Raw genomic sequence first — 21,704 nt, 5'->3', positions numbered from 1 at the left:
ATGTGACCCTGGGTCTTATCAGTCACTACATTTCTGCCGAGATGCATAAACTCCGTGAACCACTCAACAAGCTCTTTACCATGGGTAGCAAATGGAAATGGACATCAAAATGTCAAAGAGTTGTTCAATCGAGTTAAGACAGTGTTAAACACAAACCTTATTTTGACACATTATGATCCAAACTTGGAGATTGTTATAGTTTCAGATGCATCACAGTCTGGGGCAGGTACAGTCATTTCACACATGTTCCCAGATGGGAATCAAATGGCCAGAGCACACACAGCACTCTCTCTAACCACTGCGGAGTGTAACTATGGACAAATTGAAAAAGAAGCTCGAAAAATCGTTTTTGCAGCGAAGAAATTCCATAAAATGCTCTATGGATCACTCTTCTGACAGATCACAAGCCTCTCCTATCAGGATTTGGTTCAAAGAAAGGAATTCCAATTTACACGGCAAACCGACTGCAAAGATGGGCAACCATACTACTCGGTTATGACTTCAAAATTAAATACCCGCTGACCACAAGTATCGGGCAAGTTGTCATGACTCATTAGCGAGCAGGAAACAGAGCTGCAAGATATTCTTGTCGTGGAATTCTCTGTCGAGGTCAACCAGATATTCAAAGATGTTACTAACTCACTGCGGGTCATAGCAGAGTCAGACAAGCAACGAGTGAAGACGACCTCCCACAAGAGATAATGCATCACCATCGTCCAGGGTGGCCAAAAACTTGTTCACAAATGGAATCATCGACATCTCTAATGCCCGTCTTTTGTTTGCAGGATTGTGATTCCCAAAGATCTGCAATCTACAATCCTCAAATAGTTTCACAGTGGACATCCTGGAACAAATTGAGGGAAAGCAATTTCACGAAGCTATGTTTATTGGCCCTGATGGATGATCAGGTTGAAAAACTGACACAGTCATGTATCCCATCTGCTTCAGTCCCTGTTAGGACTATTCTACAATCTTGGCCTCATCCAAGCGAGCCATGGAATCATCTTCATATTGACTATGTGGGAACAATTAATGGGGAGTACTATCTAATCACAGTGGGCGCATACTCCAAATGCCTGAGATCACCAAAGTAGCCTGACCAAATGCATCGGCTACAATCATGGAATTCAATCGCTTTGGTTCTCCTGTAACATTAGTTTCAGACAATGGGACACAATCCACTGCCACCCCGGCTTCGATGTTTTTTCGCAAGCAAAACAGCATCACACATATTCGCTCACCTCCATATCATCCTCAGTCCAATGGTCAAGCAGAACGTTCAAACGACTTCTGAACAAGGCCAAGGGGGAGGGTCCAAAGGAGGAGATCCTTCAGAATTCTTGTTAAATTACAGGATCACTCCAAACCCTCGAACTCCGGGTGGCACTTCGCCTGCTGCTGAAAACCTCTTTAGTAGGAAAATACGAGCACCGTTTGACGTCATATCCCACAGAGACCAGAATCTGGACCGAGAGCTTATGAGATGGAACAACAGTAAAATCGCCAGCATGGATCCAAAGAAAGCGCGTTTCAGGATGGTCAACATGTGTTGGTGTGGAAATACAGAGATAAGTCAGATGTACAGCAGCTGGGGAGAATCTTAAGAAAAATTGGAGATGTTCTCCACCATGTACAAGGTGGACCAGACATGCCAACCAGTTGCGACCAACAGAATGCAACCTCATTGAAACACCTGCACAACTCAGCTAGATGCCATGCTGGACACATTTGAACTTCAAAAACCATTGAACCACCAATCACACGAAAATGAGCCTATACCCTCTACATCACTGAAACCCACAAGGAAGTCTCAAAGTTTGGAGACCAGTGAAGCCCTTCCAAGTGGATCCCAGACTTCACTCATGAGTAACCAGCTCAAAAGGAGAGGGCCTAGGACACCCTAAACAGAGCGACCCCACTGTTGCCAGGAGTGAGTGTTACCAGTTCTCAGGACTTGAGCCATCAATCAACTAATCCAGTCACATGTGTGAGATGGCTTGTGGGAATTCCTTTGGGACCAAGGGCATTGTAAATACTATAAATAGTATTCTAATTGTAAATAAAAGGGTTTGTTCTTTGGATTTGGGAAAACAATAGTAGCTGTTTTTTCTCTCTGGGTCTAACAAGGTGGAAGCTTGTATTCCACACAACACGTGCACAGCACAAACATTCAACACATTTACAATAGGGACCAATGACATAAGATAGGAATAGGGATGTGGTCCTGAAAAGGGAATAGAGGGAGTTAGGAAGGAAGTTAAAAAGTAGGAACTCAGGGAAGTAATCACAGGATTGCTGCCTGTGTCATATATCAGAGAGGGCAGGCACAGAAAGTTGTGGCAGATGAATGCATGGCTGAAGTGTTTGTGCAAGAGGCAGGGGGTTCAGATTTCTGGATCATTGGGATCTCTTCTGGGGAAGATCTGATGGGCTGCACCTGAACTGGAGGGGACCAATATCCTGGCAGGCAGGTTTGCTAGAGCTGTTGGGGGTTAAAATCAGAATGTGAAGGCAGAGATTAGGGAAGAAGGACAAAAGTATGATGCTATGTTGGTGAGGAAAGACAGGCAGGGCATAAAACATAAAGGTAGCCAGTTAGAGGGACTGAAATGTGTCTCTTTCAACACTAGGAGCATTAGCAATAAAGGGGATGAACAGAGCATGGATCAGTACGTGGAACTATGATGTTGTGGCCATTACTGAAACTTGGCTGGAAGAAGGACAGGATTGGCTGATGCAAGTTTAGGTGTTTTAAAAATAGAAGAGGAGGCAATGAGGGGGGAGTAGCATTACTGGTCAGGGCCATAGAAATGAGAGGACACTGCAGAGGGAGTGTTCACTAAGTCGGTGTGGTTGGAAGTCAGAAACAGGAAGGGAGCTATCACTGTGCTGGGAGTTGTCTAACGGTTCCCAAATATCCCTCGAGACAGCAAGGAGCAGATAAGCAGGCAGATTTTGGAATGTTCAAGAAATACAGGGTTGGAATCATGGGTGATTTTAACTTCCCTAATATTGACTGGCATCTACTGACTGCAAAAGGGTTAAATGGGGCTGAGTTTGTCAGGTGTGTACAAGAAGGATTCCTGACACAGTTTGTGGAACGACTGATGAGAGGAGAGGCCACACTGGATCTGGTTCTGGGGAATGAACCTGGTCAGGTGCCAGACCTCTTGGTGGGGGAGCATTTTTGTGAGAGTGACAACTCCCTCAGCTTCAACATAGCTATGGAAAAGGATATAAATAACCAAACTTGTACCCTTGTTTAAAAAAAGGCAAAAGGGAGAATCCTGGGAATTGCAGAGTCTTACATCAGTGGTGTGTAAGCTAATGGAGGGTGTTCTTAAAGATAGGAAAGATAGGATTGGCTTTGAAAAGGGAAGGACATGCCTCACAAGTCTAATTGAGTTTTTTGAGGAGGTTACAAAAGAAACTGATGAGGGTCAGGTGGTAGATGTGGTCGACATGGATTTTAGCAAGGCATTTGACAAGGTTCCCCACGAGAGACTCATCCAGAAAATCATGAAGCACTGGATAAGTGGAATCTTGGATGTGTGGATGAAAAATTAGCTTGTATGAAGAATAAGAGTAGTAGTGGAAGGAGAGTATTCTGCCTGGAAGTTGGTGACAAGTGGAGGGGACATAGGGACCCCTGCTCTTTATTTTTATAAATGACCTGGATGAAGAGGAAGAAGGATGGGTCAGTAAGTTTGTGGATGACATGAAGGTTGGAGGAGTTGTGGATGGAGTTGAAGGTTGCAGAAGGTTAGAAGAGGATATGGACAAGATGCAGAGCTGGGCAGAAAAATGGCAGAGGGATTTCAATCCAGGTAAGTGTGAGGTGATGCATTTTGGAAGGACAAACCAGAAGGCCGAGTGCAGGGTTAATGGTCAGTTACTTTAAAGTGTGGAGAAACAGAGGGACCTTGGGGTCCAAATCCTTACATACCTCAAGGTCACCACACAGGTTGACAGGATAGTTAAGAAGACCAATGGAATGCTGGGATTCATTAATAGGGGGATTAAATTCAGGATTAGAGAGATCATGTTGCAACTCCTCAAATCTCTAGTAAGACCACACAGAGTATTGTGTTTAGTTCTGGTCATTTCATTACAGGAAGGAGAGGGTGCAAAGGAGATTTACCAGGAAGTTGCCTGGATTGGGAAACAAGTCTTATGAAGCAAGGTTAGCAGAGTTGGGGCTTTTACCTTTGGAGCATAGAAGGATGAGAGGACTTGACAGAGGTCTACAAGATTCTGAGAAATGGACAGCCAGCACCTTTTTCCCAGGGCAGGATCAGCAAACACCAGAGGACATGAGCACAAAGTTAAGGAAGGGAAGTTTAGGGGAGACGTCAGTGGTAAGTTTTTTTTAAACACAGAGATTTGTGGGGGCCTGGAATGCCTTGCCAGGATTGGTGGTGGAGGCTAAAACATTGGGAACATTTAAGAGACACTTAGACAGACACATGGATGAAAGAAATATAGGGAGGGTTTAGTACCTTTATTTAGGAAGGGATATATGGGTCAGCACAACATTGAGAGCCAAAGGGCCTGTACTGTGCTGCAGCATTCTATGTTCTAAAAGGACCCAAAATGAGAGCCAGTGATATGCAGCTAAACCATCCATTCCTCTACAAACTAAGCAATGTCATAACTCCAATGAAGTTTCATACACTTCGGGCCCAAATTAAAAGTTCTAGGTTGCTTCATGGAAAACAGTGCGTGCACTATACCATGGCCCATCTCAGTCTGTGCATAAGTGCCAATGATTTGAAGGTTCCAAGCTGGTATGAAGAAGCGATCTTGTTGTTCAGGAGTAGCCTGGTTAAGGATGGTGGGTAGGAACATGCCAAGATGGAGATCAAGAGGCTCTGGCCGTCCACGATGAACATACCTGTGAAGATATAGGCAAAAGAATGGGGGGGGGGGGGGAGGAGGGTGTGGGGTGAAAGGTGGGAGGAGGGAACAATGACAGGGTTGGAACAGGTGGAAGAGAGAAAAAAAAAGATTGAGAATAAAAAGGAAACAGGCAGAAGCACACATTAAGTTTCATTGGTGATATGATTAACTCTTAGATGCAGCTAACAATTGTTGTCAATCCTGGTTGAATTTTTATTGCAAAAGCATTAAATTAAGGAGAATCAGAAATGAAACAGAGACTGTCTCGATGAATTCAAGTCCCCACCACATTGTGTCCTCATTGTCCTATCCGGAGCAATCATTTAAAGTATTATTTACTAATATTTACTTGAATCCTACACATTTGGGGCATATCTAGCCACAATGTTTCCCAGTTACCCCAATGTTAAGCAAATGAAAGTGGAAGTGTGTTAACTCTTAGATGCAGCTAACAATTTTTGTCAATCCTGGTTGAATTTTTATTGCAAAAGCATTAAATTAAGGAGAATCAGAAATCAAACAGAGACTGTCTCGATGAATTCAAGTGCCCACCACATTGTGTCCTCATTGTCCTATCCGGAGCAATCATTTAAAGTATTATTTACTAATATTTACTTGAATTCTACATATTCGGGGCATATCCTCGCCACAATGTTTCCCAGTTACAGCTTTGGTTTGCCCAATGTTAAGCAAATGAAAGTGGAAGTGTGTCACCAAAGACTCTTGCAAATTTCTACAGATGCATTGTGGAGAGCATTCTGACTGGTTGCATCATGCACTGGACAGGAAGAGGCTACAGCGAGTTGTGAACTCGGCCAGCCCTATCGTGGGCATTAATCTTCACTCCATTATGGAAATCTACAATAACAGTGCCTCTTATCATACCTTCTTCTCACGGCTACCATCAGGAACAATGAAGGCCAACACCCAACGGCACAAAAATGGCTTCTGCCTCTGCCATCAGATTTCTGTCTCTTCTTTTGGACTAATTTATTTATTTTTAAAACATGCAACTTATAGCAATTTTTGCATTTGTGATCCTCCTGCAAAACAACGAATTTCATGACACATGTTCATGACAATAAATTCTGATTCTATTTACTGCTGGCTTGCAGAGAACCAGAGCAAGGATTATATAAAACAACTCTGGCAGAGTTGATCAGGCAAAATAACACAATTAAACTGAATAATGACCATCACTCCCCCCACCCCCTGCCCCACTCAGAAAGTGCCATTCTTGCTGCTCATCACTAATCACGATGTTGCTGGCTGCAGGCTTCCATCGGGTTATTCATAGTGAAAGTGTTATATATAGCTTGCAACAAAAAGGTATAGTCAAGTCAAGTTTATTGTCATCTGATGGTACGAGTACAACCGAATGAAACTGTTCGCCGGTCCTCGGTGCAAAACATGGAAAACACACAACCAGTCATAACTCACATACTGACAAATAATACATATGCAGGGCAAGTACTTCATCTATACAAATACATACATAAATAAATATATTTTGTTTCATGAATATGAGTGTCTCAGATGGTTGGTGTGAGCATGTCGTGGTGCATACTTACTTTGTCAGGAGCCGTGCCGGCCGCCGCCAATAGCGTAAGTGATGTGACGCGCGAGGGTAATAGCGCGCATGAACAGGTCTATTAAGCATCAGTATATGGGTGACGAATCTCAGACGCAGGAGGAGGTGGGTGAGAGTGTCAGGATCACCCGTGTGGCAGTGAGCCAATGAGAAGGTCAGAGGGGTTTAGCTGGGTGGTGTTTGGGGAGCTGAAGAATACAATGCTGTGTCTAGGGAATAATAAAGAAAGTCGACTTCATGGTGTGCTGGAAGAAAGGAGTGAGTGGATGCTATATTTGTTTATAAGCTGGGGTAAATCAGTGCCATTACAAGTGGTGGCCCCATGGGCAATTGGAACCTCTAACATTATTTTCAGCCAAGCTGTCACAGTACCGGCTCAGGCAGAGTATAGAACATTTGGCCTTTAGTTTGACCTCCCTAGATGCTCCTGTAAGGGGTTTTTCCTCATTACCCATTTTAAATGAGAAGATATTGTGAACTTATGGGAAAAGGAGATAAATTGTGGGGATTTCTTTTAGTGTATGAGCATATACGTTTTAGAGTGGTTAAAGAACATTTTACATATGTTGGGGTTAAGATCAATAAAAAATTTAAAGATTTATAAAAATTTAATATTCTCCCTTTGATTGACTATGTGAAGCAAACACTTTCTAGATGGCCTCCATTGGCCATAACGTCAATAGGTCGTATCAATGCTATCAAGATGATAATTTTACCCTATTTTTTGTATACAATTCAAGCACTTCCAGTTTTTATTCCTTAATCATTTTTTTTTAAATTTTTTATTTTTCACCCCATAAATCACAATAGCCATGATATACACTTTTTCTTTTTCACACATTTACAGTGACTTTTTCTCCTCCCCCCCCTCCCTCCTCCCAAGCCATCCCCCCACCCCCCCCCCCTCATCCATTTTAGGTATACAATCTAGGTTGCATTAATTCAGTCAGACAATGTTGTCATTCAACAAAAATACACCAGAAATTCTACTGAGTCCATTCTTTTCTTTCCTTCTCCTTCCATCAACTTAGGTAATGTTTGTCCCCGGTAGGTTTTCGCTATTGTATTTAATGTAAGGCTCCCATACTTGTTCGAATATTTCAATATTATTTCTTAAACTATATGTTATTTTTTCTAATGGAATACATTTATTCATTTCTATATACCATTGTTGTATTTTCAAATTATCTTCCAATTTCCAGGTTGACATAATACATTTTTTTGCTACGGCTAGGGCTATCTTAACAAATCTTTTTTGTGCATCTTCCAAGTCAATTCCAAATTCTTTATTTTTTATGTTACTTAGGAGAAAGATCTCTGGATTCTTTGGTATATTGTTTTCTGTTATTTTATTTAATATCTGATTGAGATCATCCCAAAATTTTTCTACTCTCTCACATGTCCAGATTGCATGAATTGTTGTTCCCCTTTCTTTTTTACATCGAAAACATCTATCAGATACTGTTGGGTCCCATTTATTTAACTTTTGCGGTGTAATGTATAGTCTGTGTAACCAATTATATTGTATAATACGCAGCCTCGTATTTATTGTATTTCTCATCGTTCCAGAACATAATTTCTCCCATGTTTCCTTTTTTATCTTTATATTTAAATCTTGTTCCCATTTTTGTTTAGTTTTACCATTTGTTTCCTCATTCTCCTTTTCTTGCAGTTTAATATACATATTTGTTATAAATCTTTTGATTAACATTGTATCTGTAATCACATATTCAAGGTTACTTCCCTCTGGTAAACTCAAATTGCTTCCTAATTTATCTTTCAAGTAGGATCTCAGTTGGTAATATGCCAGCGCTGTATCTCCAGTTATATTGTACTTATCTCTCATTTGTTCAAAGGATAAGAATCTACTTCCTGAAAAACAATTTTCTATTCTTTTAATCCCTTTTTTTCCCATTTTCTAAAGGAAAGGTTGTCTATTGTAAAAGGGAGTAGCTTATTTTGCGTCAATATTAGTTTTGGTAATTGATAATTTGTTTTATTTCTTTCTACATGAATCTTCTTCCATATATTGAGGAGATGGTGTAATACTGGAGAAGTTCTATGTTGTACCAATTTTTCGTCCCATTTATATAATGTGTTCAGGTATCTTTTCCCCTATTTTATCTAATTCTAATCTCGTCCAGTCTGGTTTTTCCCTTGTTTGATAAAAATCTGATAGGTACCTTAATTGTGCGACTCTATAATAATTTTTGAAGTTTGGCAATTGTAAGCCTCCTTGTTTATACCATTCTGTTAATTTATCTAGTGCTATCCTCGGTTTCCCCCCTCTCCATAAAAATTTCCTTATTATTTTCTTTAACTCTTTGAAGAATTTTTCTGTCAGTTGTATTGGCAATGCCTGAAATAAGTATAGTATCCTTGGAAAAATGTTCATTTTAATACAGTTGATCCTTCCTATCAGTGTTAGTGGTAAATCTTTCCAATGCTCTAAATCGTCCTGTAATTTTTTCATTAGTGGATTGTAATTGAGTTTATATAATTGGCCTAGATTTTAGTTTATTTGTACACCTAGGTATCTTATTGCCTGCATTTGCCATCTGAATGGGGATTCCTTCTTAAATTTTGAGAAATCCGCGTTATTCATAGGCATTGCTTCACTTTTATTTACGTTTATCTTGTATCCCGACACTTCTCCATATTCCTTCAATTTCTTGTATAGTTCTTTTATTGATAGTTCTGGTTCTGTTAAGTACACTATCACATCATCTGCAAATAGACTGATTTTATATTCCCTGTCTTTTATTTTTATTCCTTTTATATTATTATCTATTCTTATCGATTCTGCTAGTGGTTCTATAGCTACCGCAAACAATAAAGGTGATAGTGGGCATCCCTGCCGCGTTGACCTGCTTAAGTTAAATTGCTTTGATACATGTCCATTTACTGTCACTTTCGCTAACGGTCCCTTATATAATGCTTTAATCCAATTAATATACTTCTCTGGTAAACTGAATTTTTGCAATACTTTGAACAAGTAATTCCATTCTACTCTGTCGAAGGCCTTCTCTGCGTCTAAAGCAACTGCTACTGCAGGTGCTTTATTTCCTTCTACTGCATGAATTAAGTTAATAAATTTACAAATATTGTCTGTTGTGCGTCTTTTTTTGATAAATCCAGTTTGGTCTAAATTTACCATTTTCGGTACCTGTTCTGCTAATCTGTTTGCTAATAGTTTAGCTATTATCTTATAATCTGTGTTTAGCAGAGATATTGGTCTATATGACGCTGGTGAGAGTGGATCTTTCCCTTGTTTTAGTATCACTGTAATTATTGCTGTTTTACATGAATCTGGTAAGTTTTGTGTCTCATCAATCTGGTTGATTACATCCAGGAGGGGCGGTGTTAATAGATCTTTAAATGTTTTGTAGAATTCTATTGGGAGTCCATCCTCTCCTGGTGTCTTATTATTTGGTAATTTTTTTATTATCTCTTGTATTTCTACTGTTCCAAATGGTTCTGTTAATTTATTTTGTTCCTCTATTTGTAGTTTTGGTAGTTCAATTTTAGTCAAAAATTCATCTATTTTCCCTTCTTTCCCTTCGTTTTCAGTTCGGTATAATTGTTCATAGAATTCTCTGAAGTTTTCCTTAATTTCTTTTGGATTATATGTAATTTGTTTGTCTTTTTTCCTTGTTGCCAATACCATTTTCTTAGTTTGCTCTGTCTTAAGCTGCCATGCTAAGATTCTGTGTGTTTTTTCACCTAGTTCATAATATTTCTGTTTTGTCTTCATTATATTCTTCTCCACCTTATATGTTTGTAATGTTTCATATTTTATTTTTTTATCCGCCAATTCTCTTCTTTCGGTTGTATTTTTTTTGATAATATTGACTCCAAAATGTCCTCGTGTATGGAATAATAAGAATGCTAAGTTGAGTAAATTTTGCAGAAATTAAAGAAAGATGGTGGTATGGCTTTACATTTTATTATTGGGCAGTTAATATTTGATCTACTATTTTCTGGGTATATTATTCTGACAAACCTGGACAGATTTGGAACTGAAATCTGTACAGAGATGTTCATTAACTTCCTTATTGGGAGCTGCTCTTCCTTTTACACTTTCTAAGATTAGCGGATATGCCTTTAACCCAATACTTAAACATACATTACAGATTTGGTTTCAATTTCATAATTTTTTGATTTCAATTTTTTTTGGTTTATCTCGTACTATTTATCTCAACAATTGTTTATCATCATCTATAATGGATCAAGCCTTTTCTTTTTGGATCTGTTTATAGATGGATATTTAATATCTTTTGATATGATATCCAACAAATAATTCACAATTTTTAGATATCTCCAAGTTAGAAGTTTTTTGAACAAGATATTTCCTAACTTTCTTCCATCACATCAGCCTGATTTGGTTGATACTAATTTTTATTAAAATTGCAATCGATCTCTAACGATAAAATTGGAGGAGCTTGGGAACCGGAACTTCATCACTTCTCCCAGAGGAACTATGAGAAAAGAATTTTTGAATAATTAATACCTCTTCATTATGGGCTCGACACGCATTGATTCAGTTTAAAGTGGTATACCAGGTTCATGTGTCGAAAGGTCAATTGGCTCGTACCTTTCCTAATGTTAGTCCTATGTGCGATAGATGTAAATCAGAAGCAGGCATACTAATACATATGTTTTGCTCTGTATTGGAGAAGTATTGGAAGGATATTTTCAAAACTTTATACTGCCCATTATGATGGTGACCTAATCCATTGACATGTAGCGGCAGCAACACTGCTTTTGAAAGAACACACACAACCAGACGGGTTGAGCTCAGTGAGCAGACTGATTTATTGCAGGCTGCTGGGCTGCACGTATAAACCCAGCCCGGACCTGGCTGAGAACCATGCTGGAGGACGCTAACGTCACCCGGGCATCACGTGGTCCCCCAGCGCGGGCTTCTGAGCCCCGTGCTAGGAGGAAGGAAAAACCCCCGACGGTCCCATTTTGGCCGACTACCCCACCGCGTGGCTTACAAGCGGGGCCAGTTTGCCTGCCTACTGGTGAGCCACCACAGACAGCTATTTTTGGAATTCTAGTTCCAGAGATGGATCAAGTTCCCACTTACTACACTGTTGGCTGGAAGAGCTGTTTCATTTAAATGGAAAGATCCTAATTCACCTACTTTGATGCGATGGATCTCTCATGTTTGAGTTTAGAAAACAAATTAGAAACTGCACTTTTGATATCTCCGTTAAGTTTGAGGTGACTTGGCTTCCTTTTATAAACTATTTTCATAAGAATTCATCTGTATTTTGACTTCCAGACTGTTTTGGATTTCTGTCGTATGTTTTTTATTGGCAGGGACCAGATAAATAATTGTATTGATCTGTGATGTTGAACTCTCAGCTTAGGCTGCCCAGCCTTTTTTTTTTCTTTCTTGTTGTTTCTTTTTTGTTTATTTTGGGTTGGTTAGATAGGATTTTAATTAAAAATTTTTTTTTGAACATTCCAAATTGAGTGGGAATGGTTATTGTTCAGTAAGTTATAATGTTATACATTCTATTATGTATTGCAATATATGGATTTTTCTGTTTTTACTATTCAATTCTGTATACTATTTTCCTCATGTATTATTTACTATGTTTAATAAAAAGACCGCAGAGCCCACCTCACTGACAAAAGGCAAAGGAGGAAAAACCCAACCCCAACCAACCAATTTTCCCCTGCAACCGTGTCTGCCTGTCCCGCATCGGACTTGTCAGCCACAAACGAGCCTGCAGCTGACGTGGACATTTACCCCCTCCATAAATCTTCGTCCACGAAGCCAAGCCAAAGAAAAGAATAAAAAGATTGAAAAAGAAAGAAATTAGCTGTGTGAAAGAAAATAGGTGGTAGTGGATGGTTGCTTCTCAGACTGGAGGCCTGTGACTAATGATGTGTCTCAGGGATCTGTGTTGGGACCATTGTTGTTTGTTGTCCATATCAATGATCTGGATGATACTGTGATAAATTGAATCAGCAAGTTTGCTGATGACACAAAGTTCGGAGGCATTGTGGAAATCTTGCAGAGGGATCTGGACCAAATGGGAGAATGGGCCAAAAAATGACAGACAAGAGTGAGGTGATCCATTTTGGAAGGGCAAACCAAGGTAGGACATCCACAGTAAATGAGGAGTGTGGAGGAACCCCTGAAGGTGAACATAATTGTAAAGAAAGCTTTTGGCATCTTAGCCTTTATAAATCAAAGTATTGAGTATAGAAGTTGGGATGTTATGTTGAAGTTGTTTAAGACATTGGTGAGGCCAAATTTGGAAATATTGTGTCCAATACAGGAAGGATATCACTAAGATTGAGAGTGCAGAGCAGATTTATTAGGATGTTGCCAAGTCTTCAGGAGTAGAGTTACAGGGAACGATTAAACAGGTTAGGACTTTATTCCTTGGAGCAAAGAAGAATGAGGAGAGATTTGATAGAAGTTAACAAGATTATGAGAGGTGTAGACAGGGTGGATGCGAGCAGGATTTTTCCACTTAGATTGGGAGAGATAAATTCGAGAGATGATAGTTTTAAGATGAAAGATTTAGGGGGATCATTAGGGGAAAGTTCTTCACTCGGAAAGTGGTGGGAGTGTGGAATATGCTGCTATCTGATGTGGTGAATGCAAGCTCGATCTTGAGTTTTGAGTACATGGATGGGAGGGTTATGAAGTGGGAGCAGGTTAGTGGGACAGTTCTCAGCACAGACTAGAAGGACCAAATGCCTTGTTTTCTGTGCTGTGCTTTTCTAATGCCGTCTGGTTGGAGAGTGCCTGGATGGAATATGTGTCGTTCCTCCAATTTGCGGGTGATCTCAGTTGGACAAACATAATGGTGTGGAAATGAGGTAGAGAATTGACATGGCTTCTGGGAGACTTCCACTATTACTACATAGATTTGGATTATGGAATGAATGGCTTTGTGGCCAAATTAGTGGATGAAACAAAGGTAGGTCGAGGAGCAGGTAGTATAGAGAAAACACGGAATCTCCAGAGGGACTTAATTTTATTAAAATTTAGACATAGGCCCCCTCAACCTGTGTCACCCAACTACACCCAACCAACAACCCCGGTACGTTTTGATCGGTAGGAGGAAACTGGATCCCTGGAGAAAACCCATGCAGACACGAAAACATACAAATTCCTGACAGCCAGCACGGGATTTAGTCCCCGGTCCCAATTGCTGGTGGTGTAACAGCGTTGCGCTAACTGCCAAGCTAACCATGCTGACTTATATTAGAAGAATGGGCAGGGAAGTGGCCAATGAAATACAAGGTCTGAAAGTGTACGATCATGGATTTTGGTAGAAAAAAAATGAAAAGGCAGACTATTTTTTAAATGGGGAGAAAATTGGAAATTCTGAGATGCAAAGGGTCCTGGGAGTTCTCATGCAGGTAATGATGGTAAACTCGCAGGTAGAGTCGGAGGTGAAGAAGGCAAGTGCAATGCTGGCATTCATTTCGAAAGGAATAGAATATAAAAGCAGAGATATGATGTTGAGGCTTTATAAGGTACTGGTGAGACCCCATGGAGTTTTGTGAGCAGTTTCGGGCTCTTCAGTTTAGAAAGGATGTGCTGATATTGGAGAGGACTCAAAAGAGGTTCACTCGGATGATTCTGGGAATGAAAGGGTCATCATACAAGAAGTGTTTGACAGCTCGGCCTGTATTCGTTGGAATTTAGGAGAATGAGGGGGGATCTCATTGAAACATTTCAAATAGTGAAAGCCATGAACAGCGTAAATGTTGAAAGGTTGTTTTGCATTGTGGGAAAGTTTCAGACAAGAGAGCACAACTTCAGGATTAGAGGACATCCACTCATAATAGAAATGTGTTGGAATTTCAACCAGAGGGTAGTCAGCCTGTGGAATTTATTGCCTCAGGCAGTTATGGCAGCCAAATCATTGAGTGTATTTAAGGCAAGCTCTGATAGGTTCTTGATTAGCCAGGTTATGGGGTGAAGACCAGGCAGTGGGGCTGAATGGGAGAATAGATCAGGTCACGTGAATGGCAGGGCAGACTCGATGGGCTGAATCACCTATTTCCACTCCAATGTCTTCTGATAATAACTTATCAGGACTCATCCAACTTTCTCCAAGTCAAAAGTATAGCCAGGGTATCCCAGCTACAACTGCCTTTTTTGTTGGTTATGTGAAGCAACCCTACACACAAAAGGCCCCTCAACTGTTTCTGTGCTACACTGATGCCGCCTCATATACCCATGATGGGCTTGTTGGCTTTATCACTTTGCTGCCAACTTCCATCCTGACCTCAAATTCACTTGGAGCATCTCTAGCAACACTTGCCCTTTCCTCGATCTCTCTGACTCCATCTCAGGAGACAAACTCGCTACAGACATTTGTACAAACCCACCAACTCCCACAGCTACTTCAAATGATACCTCTTCCCACCCTTTCTCTCTCAATTTCTCCATCTTTGTCGCATCTGCTCCCACGCTGAGGGCCTCCATTCCAGATCAGACAAGATGTCTGCCTTCTGAAAAAAAATCATAACTTCACCTCCACCAACTCAACCCTTATTCACTTATCCTCCATTTCCTGCACATCTGCCCTGGCCATCTCCACCCCAAGACACAAGTACAGGATTCCCAGGTCCTCAACTAACACCCCATCATCCTCTCCATCCAACACATTTCTTCAATTTCTCTCACCTCCAACACAATTCCACGACGAAACACATCCTCCCTCGCTCTGCTTTCTGAAGGACTTGCGTCTTGGGGTGGAGATGGCCAGGGCAGATGTGCAGGAAATGGAGGATGTGAATAAGGGTTGAGTTGGTGGAGGTGAAGTTATGATTTTTTTTTCAGAAGGCGGGCATCTTGTCTGATCTGGAACTTTCTGTGACTCCCTTGTCCACCCATCCTTTCCCACTAATCATTCCCTAGGTACCTACCCCTGTGACCACGGAATTGCCACACCCACACCATGATTCTGGGCCCCAAACAGTCTTCCAAGCGAAGTAAACTTCATGTGAATCAGCAGGAGTCATCTACTGCATCCAGTGTTCCGCTTAGTCTTCTCTACATCAGAGAGACTGGGCGCAGATTGGAAGATTGTTTCATTGATCATCTTCACTCTGTCCACTGCAATAGCTGGAAACTACCAGTAGCCACCTATTTCAATTTGTGTCCCACTCTATCTCCTACATGTTTGTCCATGGCCTCAAATTGGAGCAACAACTAATATTCCATCTGGGCACCCTCCAACAAGATGGCTTTAACATTGACTTCTCCAGTTTCCATTAAGCTGCTTTTTTCTCCTCCCCTCCCACCCATATCCACCTGAGTTTCTCCAAAACTTTTGAATAGTGAATATATGACATAGTAGATGTTAGTTCTTAAATATATTATTTTTAAATTTAAAAAATCATGGAAGGCTGGACAAGGTTTAAAGGAAGAGTACAAGAAGGGTTTAGGAACTCAGGTTCACAAGCACTGGAAATTTAAAAGTTTCAATGGCAAACACAGCACAACTTTTTCAGAAATTGTGTTTAGATTGTTTTGGTCTTGTGGCCAGTAAAATTAAAAAAAGTGTAAGCTTAACCAAGTTCATTTGGAAGTTGGATTCTTCACAGCTGTTCAACTGTTGTTGATAAAGGAACTTTATTCTCACCAGCCTTGGTTCCAAGAGCATTACATAAAATCACTATAAAAGCTGTTCAGTGGATCCAGATTATGAGCTTTATTGAGTTCATTTTTAAACAATGCAATTAATGGAATAGCTATGATACAAGTTTCCCATAATGCCACTCTGCTGCAGATTTCAGACATTCAGATCAAACCCTGAGAGGGTTTGGAAGATGTTTCAAAGGCACAAGAATGAGATTCTAACCATTTTCATGACACACATTCATGAAATAACTGAAATATGTACCAAGATCATTCACATTTAGTCATACCATCATTAACCATTTTTTTTTTGAAGTTCAGTGTTCTTTTCCAAAGTCATTCAAATATGATCAAGGAGAAGCACAGTAAAAGGTTATAGGGATTTCCTATCATATTTGGAAACTACCAGTAGTTTCAATCATACAAAACCACGAAGAGCAACATGTCATTGAAAATTCATTTTCTGTATTCGCACTTGGACTTTTTCCCTGCTGATCTTGGCGCAAGACATTGAGGTGGCTAATGGTGGTACCTCAGTTTGAATTCAAGAGAAAGGAATTAATGTCCACAAAACTTAGCAAATGTGCATGCATTGCCGTTATTAATAGCCTTACATCCTAAGCTGCCCTTCCTTCTGAGTAATTTTTATGATGTTCATTTAACACTCAATTAATTTCATCTCCCCCAATTCATCTGGTGGAACCCTTGACTGCAAAGAACATGTCATACAAAGAGACAAAAAACTTCAATCACTCCCACACAACTGTGCAGTGAACACAATGGCCAATGCTCATTCACAACATTTTGTCAAACTGAGGCAAGATTTTATAGTACATTTGTTCTTGCAAGCAACTCCATGATAGTGTTTTTTTTTAAAAAAGGACACTGACATACAATAGAATGCAGGAGATATGGAATTTAATAATTCAGCTAATCAATAGCACTGGACAATGAAGATTTTGCTTTCTGAACACTTTTGGGTATATTTCATGGATTTTGAGCTGCTAATCACAAAAATCACCTTCTCATATCACGTACAGTTTATTTAAAGATACAACCTATTTTTGTGATCTCCTATCATATTTGTAACATGCTTCAATCATACAAAACCACGAAGAGCAACATGTCATTGAAAATTCATTTTCTGTATTCGCACTTGGACTTTTTCCCTGCTGATCTTGGCGCAATACATTTAATGGTGGTACCTCAGTTGTGGAAATCCTGGATCAACAAATTGCTGTTGGGTTTTGGGGTCCTTTGGGGCTTGTAACACTATGTCCTCTAGTTCTTATCTCACCTACCCTCAAATTTATATACCCTCATAAATTTAATATACCTTTTTCAAATCTCCCCTCATTTTCTGATACTCCAGTTAATAAAGTGCTCACCTATTTAACCTACCCCTATAACTCCCAGCAAATATTTGCATAATCGAGAAGCAGAGTGGTCTGCCAGGTCATCTATGGAGTGGCTCTCAGCCACTTCCAGAGAATTCACTACAGTTAACTGAATGTGGTTACTTTGCTCAGTATTCTAGAGTTGCAACCAAAAGTTATTGCAAAACCAACTGCTGAAATGACAAGAGTTCAGGGTCCTATCATGGCCAAAGTACTGTTTACCTCAAGAGCCACTTGTGGAGGTTACCAAATAGTAAAACAAACTTGATCTGCAGAACAGGATTTAAAAATAAGTCATTGTCCTCTTGGCAATTAAAATATACAGATTTGCCAATTCAAAGCTCAGTTATGCATTGAAATCTGAAGTTCCAACAAGCTTTTCCTGCTCTCTCTCTCTCTCTCTCTCTCCCTCCCTCCCCCCCAAACAAAAACCCAGGAGTTATTTTTCTGTGCACTCTGTTAAAACCCTTGCAAAGAGCTTTTAAAAGCCAGAGCATCTCCTGCTTGTGGCTTTAATTACATCATTTCAATTAGCACCTGCTTGTGAAATGTGCACAGCATTCTCCATAATTTCTGTAATTTCACTGAAGCCGCCCAGTTGAAGTTTATTAGTAGATTGATGGATTTAGATCAGCCTCCTAGATAGGCTAAAGTGGAGAAGGTGTGTATTTCTAGGGTTGAAATACATGAATTTATATTTTGTTGGAATTTGATTTTGTTACAGCATTATGATATGCCGATACTGAAGCATTTGTTAAAGATTTGGTTAAAAAAAATAGGGTGTTAGGGTAGAAAGATAAATTATCAATTTTATCTCCATTGTATAACAATCAGCTTATTCCTTTTTCAATGTTTAATAATCATTAAAAGATTTGGGATTCTAAAGGTATAAAGACAATACAACATTGTTTTGTAGAGGGGCAATTTTTTTCTTTTAATCAATTGAGAGAAAGATTTATATACCTGTAAATTCTTTGTTTGCAACTTAGAGCTTTGATAAAAGATAATTATGGTTGAGAGATGATTTTACCTATTCTGTTGAGATTTGAATCTTTGATTTCCTCTATACCGAAAAGGGGTTATATTTCAGTTATGTATAATTTGTAACAAGATAGTATGGATAAACCAGATTGGGAGAAATCTAAACTTAAATGGGAGAGTGATTTAGTATTTATTTTTCCCCAAAGATGATTGGGCGAATATGTGTCAGGGCAATGTAATTAAATTGACTAATGTATGATATGGAATGGTTAATTATAATTTTTTGCATCAATTATATTTGACCCAGGAAAAGTAAAAAAAAATATGGGTTTAGTAATTTGGATTCTTGTTTTAGATGTGGTTTATGTATTGGAACTTTTCTACATGCTGTATGGAATTGTGTTCAAGTTCAATCATTTTGGCAAGGAATTAAAGTAGTTTTGGAAAAATTGTACAACTTTATATTACCATTAGACCCAACGATTTTCTTGTTGGATAATTTGATTCCGTTGAGGGGATTGGGCTTGGATAAAATTCAAATTGCTTTTGTACGTTTGGTGTTATCAGTAGCGAGTAAATGTGTTGCTAGTACTTGGAAAGATGATACTGAGATTAATATAGCCTGGTGGCATAATGAATTGAAAGTATGTATTGTTATTGAAAAAAATTACTTGTAATTTACATAATTATTCTTTCTTTGTTAGTAAGTGGTCTCCGTATTTGAAATATATGCATTTAGATATACTTTGAAATGTTATTAATATTTACAATTTTTTTTTATTTATATAACCTATATATAAAAAAAATTATCTTGCTACCCTAAAGGGAGTTAACCATATAACCATATACAGCACAGGCCCTGTATGACCCTATTAGTCCCCACCCTCCTAGTCCCACTGACCAGCACCTGATCCATACCCCTTCATTCCTCTCCCCTCCATGTAATTATCCAGTCTTTCCTTAAATATAAATAACGTTCTTGCTTCAACCACTTCCGCCGGAAGCTTATTCCACATCCCAACCACCCTTTGCATGAAGAAATTTCCCCTCATGTTCCCCATAATTTTCCCCCTTCAATCTCAAACCATGGCCTCTGGTTTGAATATCCCCCACTCTTAATTAAAAAAGCCTATCCACGTTGATTCTCTCTGTCCCTTTTAAAATCTTGAACACCTCCATCAAATCCCCCCTCAATCTTCTACGCTCCAGAGAAAAAAGCCTCAGGCTGCTCAACCTTTCTCTGTAACTCAAACCCTGACATCCTGTCAACACTCTTGTGAACCTTCTCTGCACTCTCTCTATTTTGTTTATATCCTTCCTATAATTTGGTGACCAAAACTGCACACAGTATTCCAAATTTGGCCTCACCAATGCTTTGTACAATTTCATCATAACATCCCAACTCTTGAATTCAATACTCCGATTTATGAAGGCCAACATTCCAAATGCCTTATTCGCCACTCTATCTACCCGAGTATCAACTTTGAGGGTACTATTTACCATAACTCCTAAATCCCTTTGTTGCTCTGCACTCCTCAATTGTCTACCATTCAATGTATATGACCTATTTAGATTTGCCTTTCCAAAATGCAACACTTCACACTTAGCCGTATTAAATTCCATCAGCCATTTCTCAGCCCACTCCAAGCTTTCCTATATCTCTTTTTAAGCTACGATAATCTTCCTCACTGTCCACAATACCACCGATCTTTGTATCATCTGCAAACTTACTTATCCAATTCACTACCCCTTCTTCCAGATCATTAATATATATGACAAACAATAGTGGACGCAGGACTGATCCCTCAGGAACTCCACTAGTCACCGGCCTCAAATTTGACAAACAATTTTCTACCAGTACTCTCTGACACCTCCTGTCCAACCATTGCTGAATCCATTTCACTACCTCCTTATTTATACCTAATGCCTCCACCTTTTTTCCTAACCTCCTGTGGGGAACTTTGTCAAAATCTTTACTAAAGTCTAAATAGACAACATCCACAGCCTTTCCTTCATCAATCTTTTTTGTAACCCCTCGAAAAACTCTATAAGATTTGTTAAGCATGATCTACCCCTGACAAAACCATGCTGACTGTTCTTCCAAATATTTGTAAATGCCATCTCTCAGAACACTTTCCATCAACTTATCCACCACAGACGTCAGTCTCACAGGTCTATAATTTCCAGGCTTACATTTGGACTCTTTCTTAAACAGCGGAACAACACAAGCCACCCTCCAATCCTCTGGCACTACCCCCGTGACCAGTGACATCCTAAATATCTCTGTTAATGGCCCCACTATATGTACACTAGCCTCCATGAGTGTCCTTGGGAATACTTTATCCGGACCCGGAAATTTGTCCATCTTTAGCTTTTTTAACACTGCCATCACTACCTACTCGGTTATCCTTAAATGATTCATGACCTCCCCACTATTTTTCTTTACTTCAACTGGTACAATTTTTTTTTCCCTAGTGAATACCGAGGAAAAGAAATCATTCAAAATTTCCCCCATCTCCTCTGACTTTTCACATAGCCTACCCTATCTACAAGGGGTCCAATTCTATCCCTCACTAATCTTTTACTTTTAATGTACTGAGAGAAACCCTTTGGATTTATTCTTACTCTGTCTGCCAAAGCCTCTTCGTGCCTTTTTTTGGCCTTTCTAATTTCTTAAGATTTTTTCTACACTCCTCTTTCAATTTCTCAGCACCCTGCTGTTTATACCTCTTGTACACCTCCCTCTTTTTCCTAACCAAATTTCTAATATTCCTCGAAAACCAAGGCTCCCTACGACTTCCAGCCTTTCCTTTGATCCTCACTGGGACATATCTACTCTGTACTCTCAAAATTTCTTCTCCGATCCAGAACCTCAACTTTAGGCCCTTCTTTGCTCTTCCCTTAAACTACCCTAAAACTAATAGAGTTGGCTGTAGGGGTGGGAGGGTGGAATGGGTGTTAATGAAAAATTTTCTTTGATTATTTCTATACTGTATGTTATGTTTTTGTTATCTTTTTAAATAAAGATAGAAAAAAAATCTGTTTTAAAGTGTGTGTATGTATGTAACCTACTCTAATTTTACCAATTTATCTCCCAAATATTCCATTACAATGGGTTAAGGGTAAAAGGGGAAAAGTTTAAAGGGAACATAAAGGGGAACAACTTCATACAGAGTGGTGAGAGTGTGGAACGAGCTGCCAGCTGAAG

At 39.5% G+C, this 21,704-nt stretch overlaps 1 protein-coding gene across 4 annotated transcripts in view; it reads right to left on the bottom strand.

Moving 5' to 3' along the window:
• Positions 1-21,704, bottom strand: part of acox1 (acyl-CoA oxidase 1, palmitoyl) — an 80,825-nt gene that overhangs the window by 49,206 nt on the left and 9,915 nt on the right. For 3 of the 4 annotated variants that reach the window (XM_069928997.1, XM_069928999.1, XM_069928998.1), the window contains exon 3: positions 4,734-4,894. The exons of the other annotated variant lie outside the window; for it this stretch is intronic. In XM_069928997.1, coding sequence (XP_069785098.1) covers positions 4,734-4,894 — 161 coding nt within the window. The remainder of the gene's footprint in view (positions 1-4,733; positions 4,895-21,704) is intronic. 4 annotated transcript variants of the gene reach the window in all.

The sequence above is a fragment of the Narcine bancroftii genome, chromosome 3 (assembly GCF_036971445.1).
Source record: "Narcine bancroftii isolate sNarBan1 chromosome 3, sNarBan1.hap1, whole genome shotgun sequence".
Taxonomy (NCBI): domain Eukaryota; kingdom Metazoa; phylum Chordata; class Chondrichthyes; order Torpediniformes; family Narcinidae; genus Narcine; species Narcine bancroftii.
This window is presented reverse-complemented; position numbering and strand designations above follow the sequence as displayed.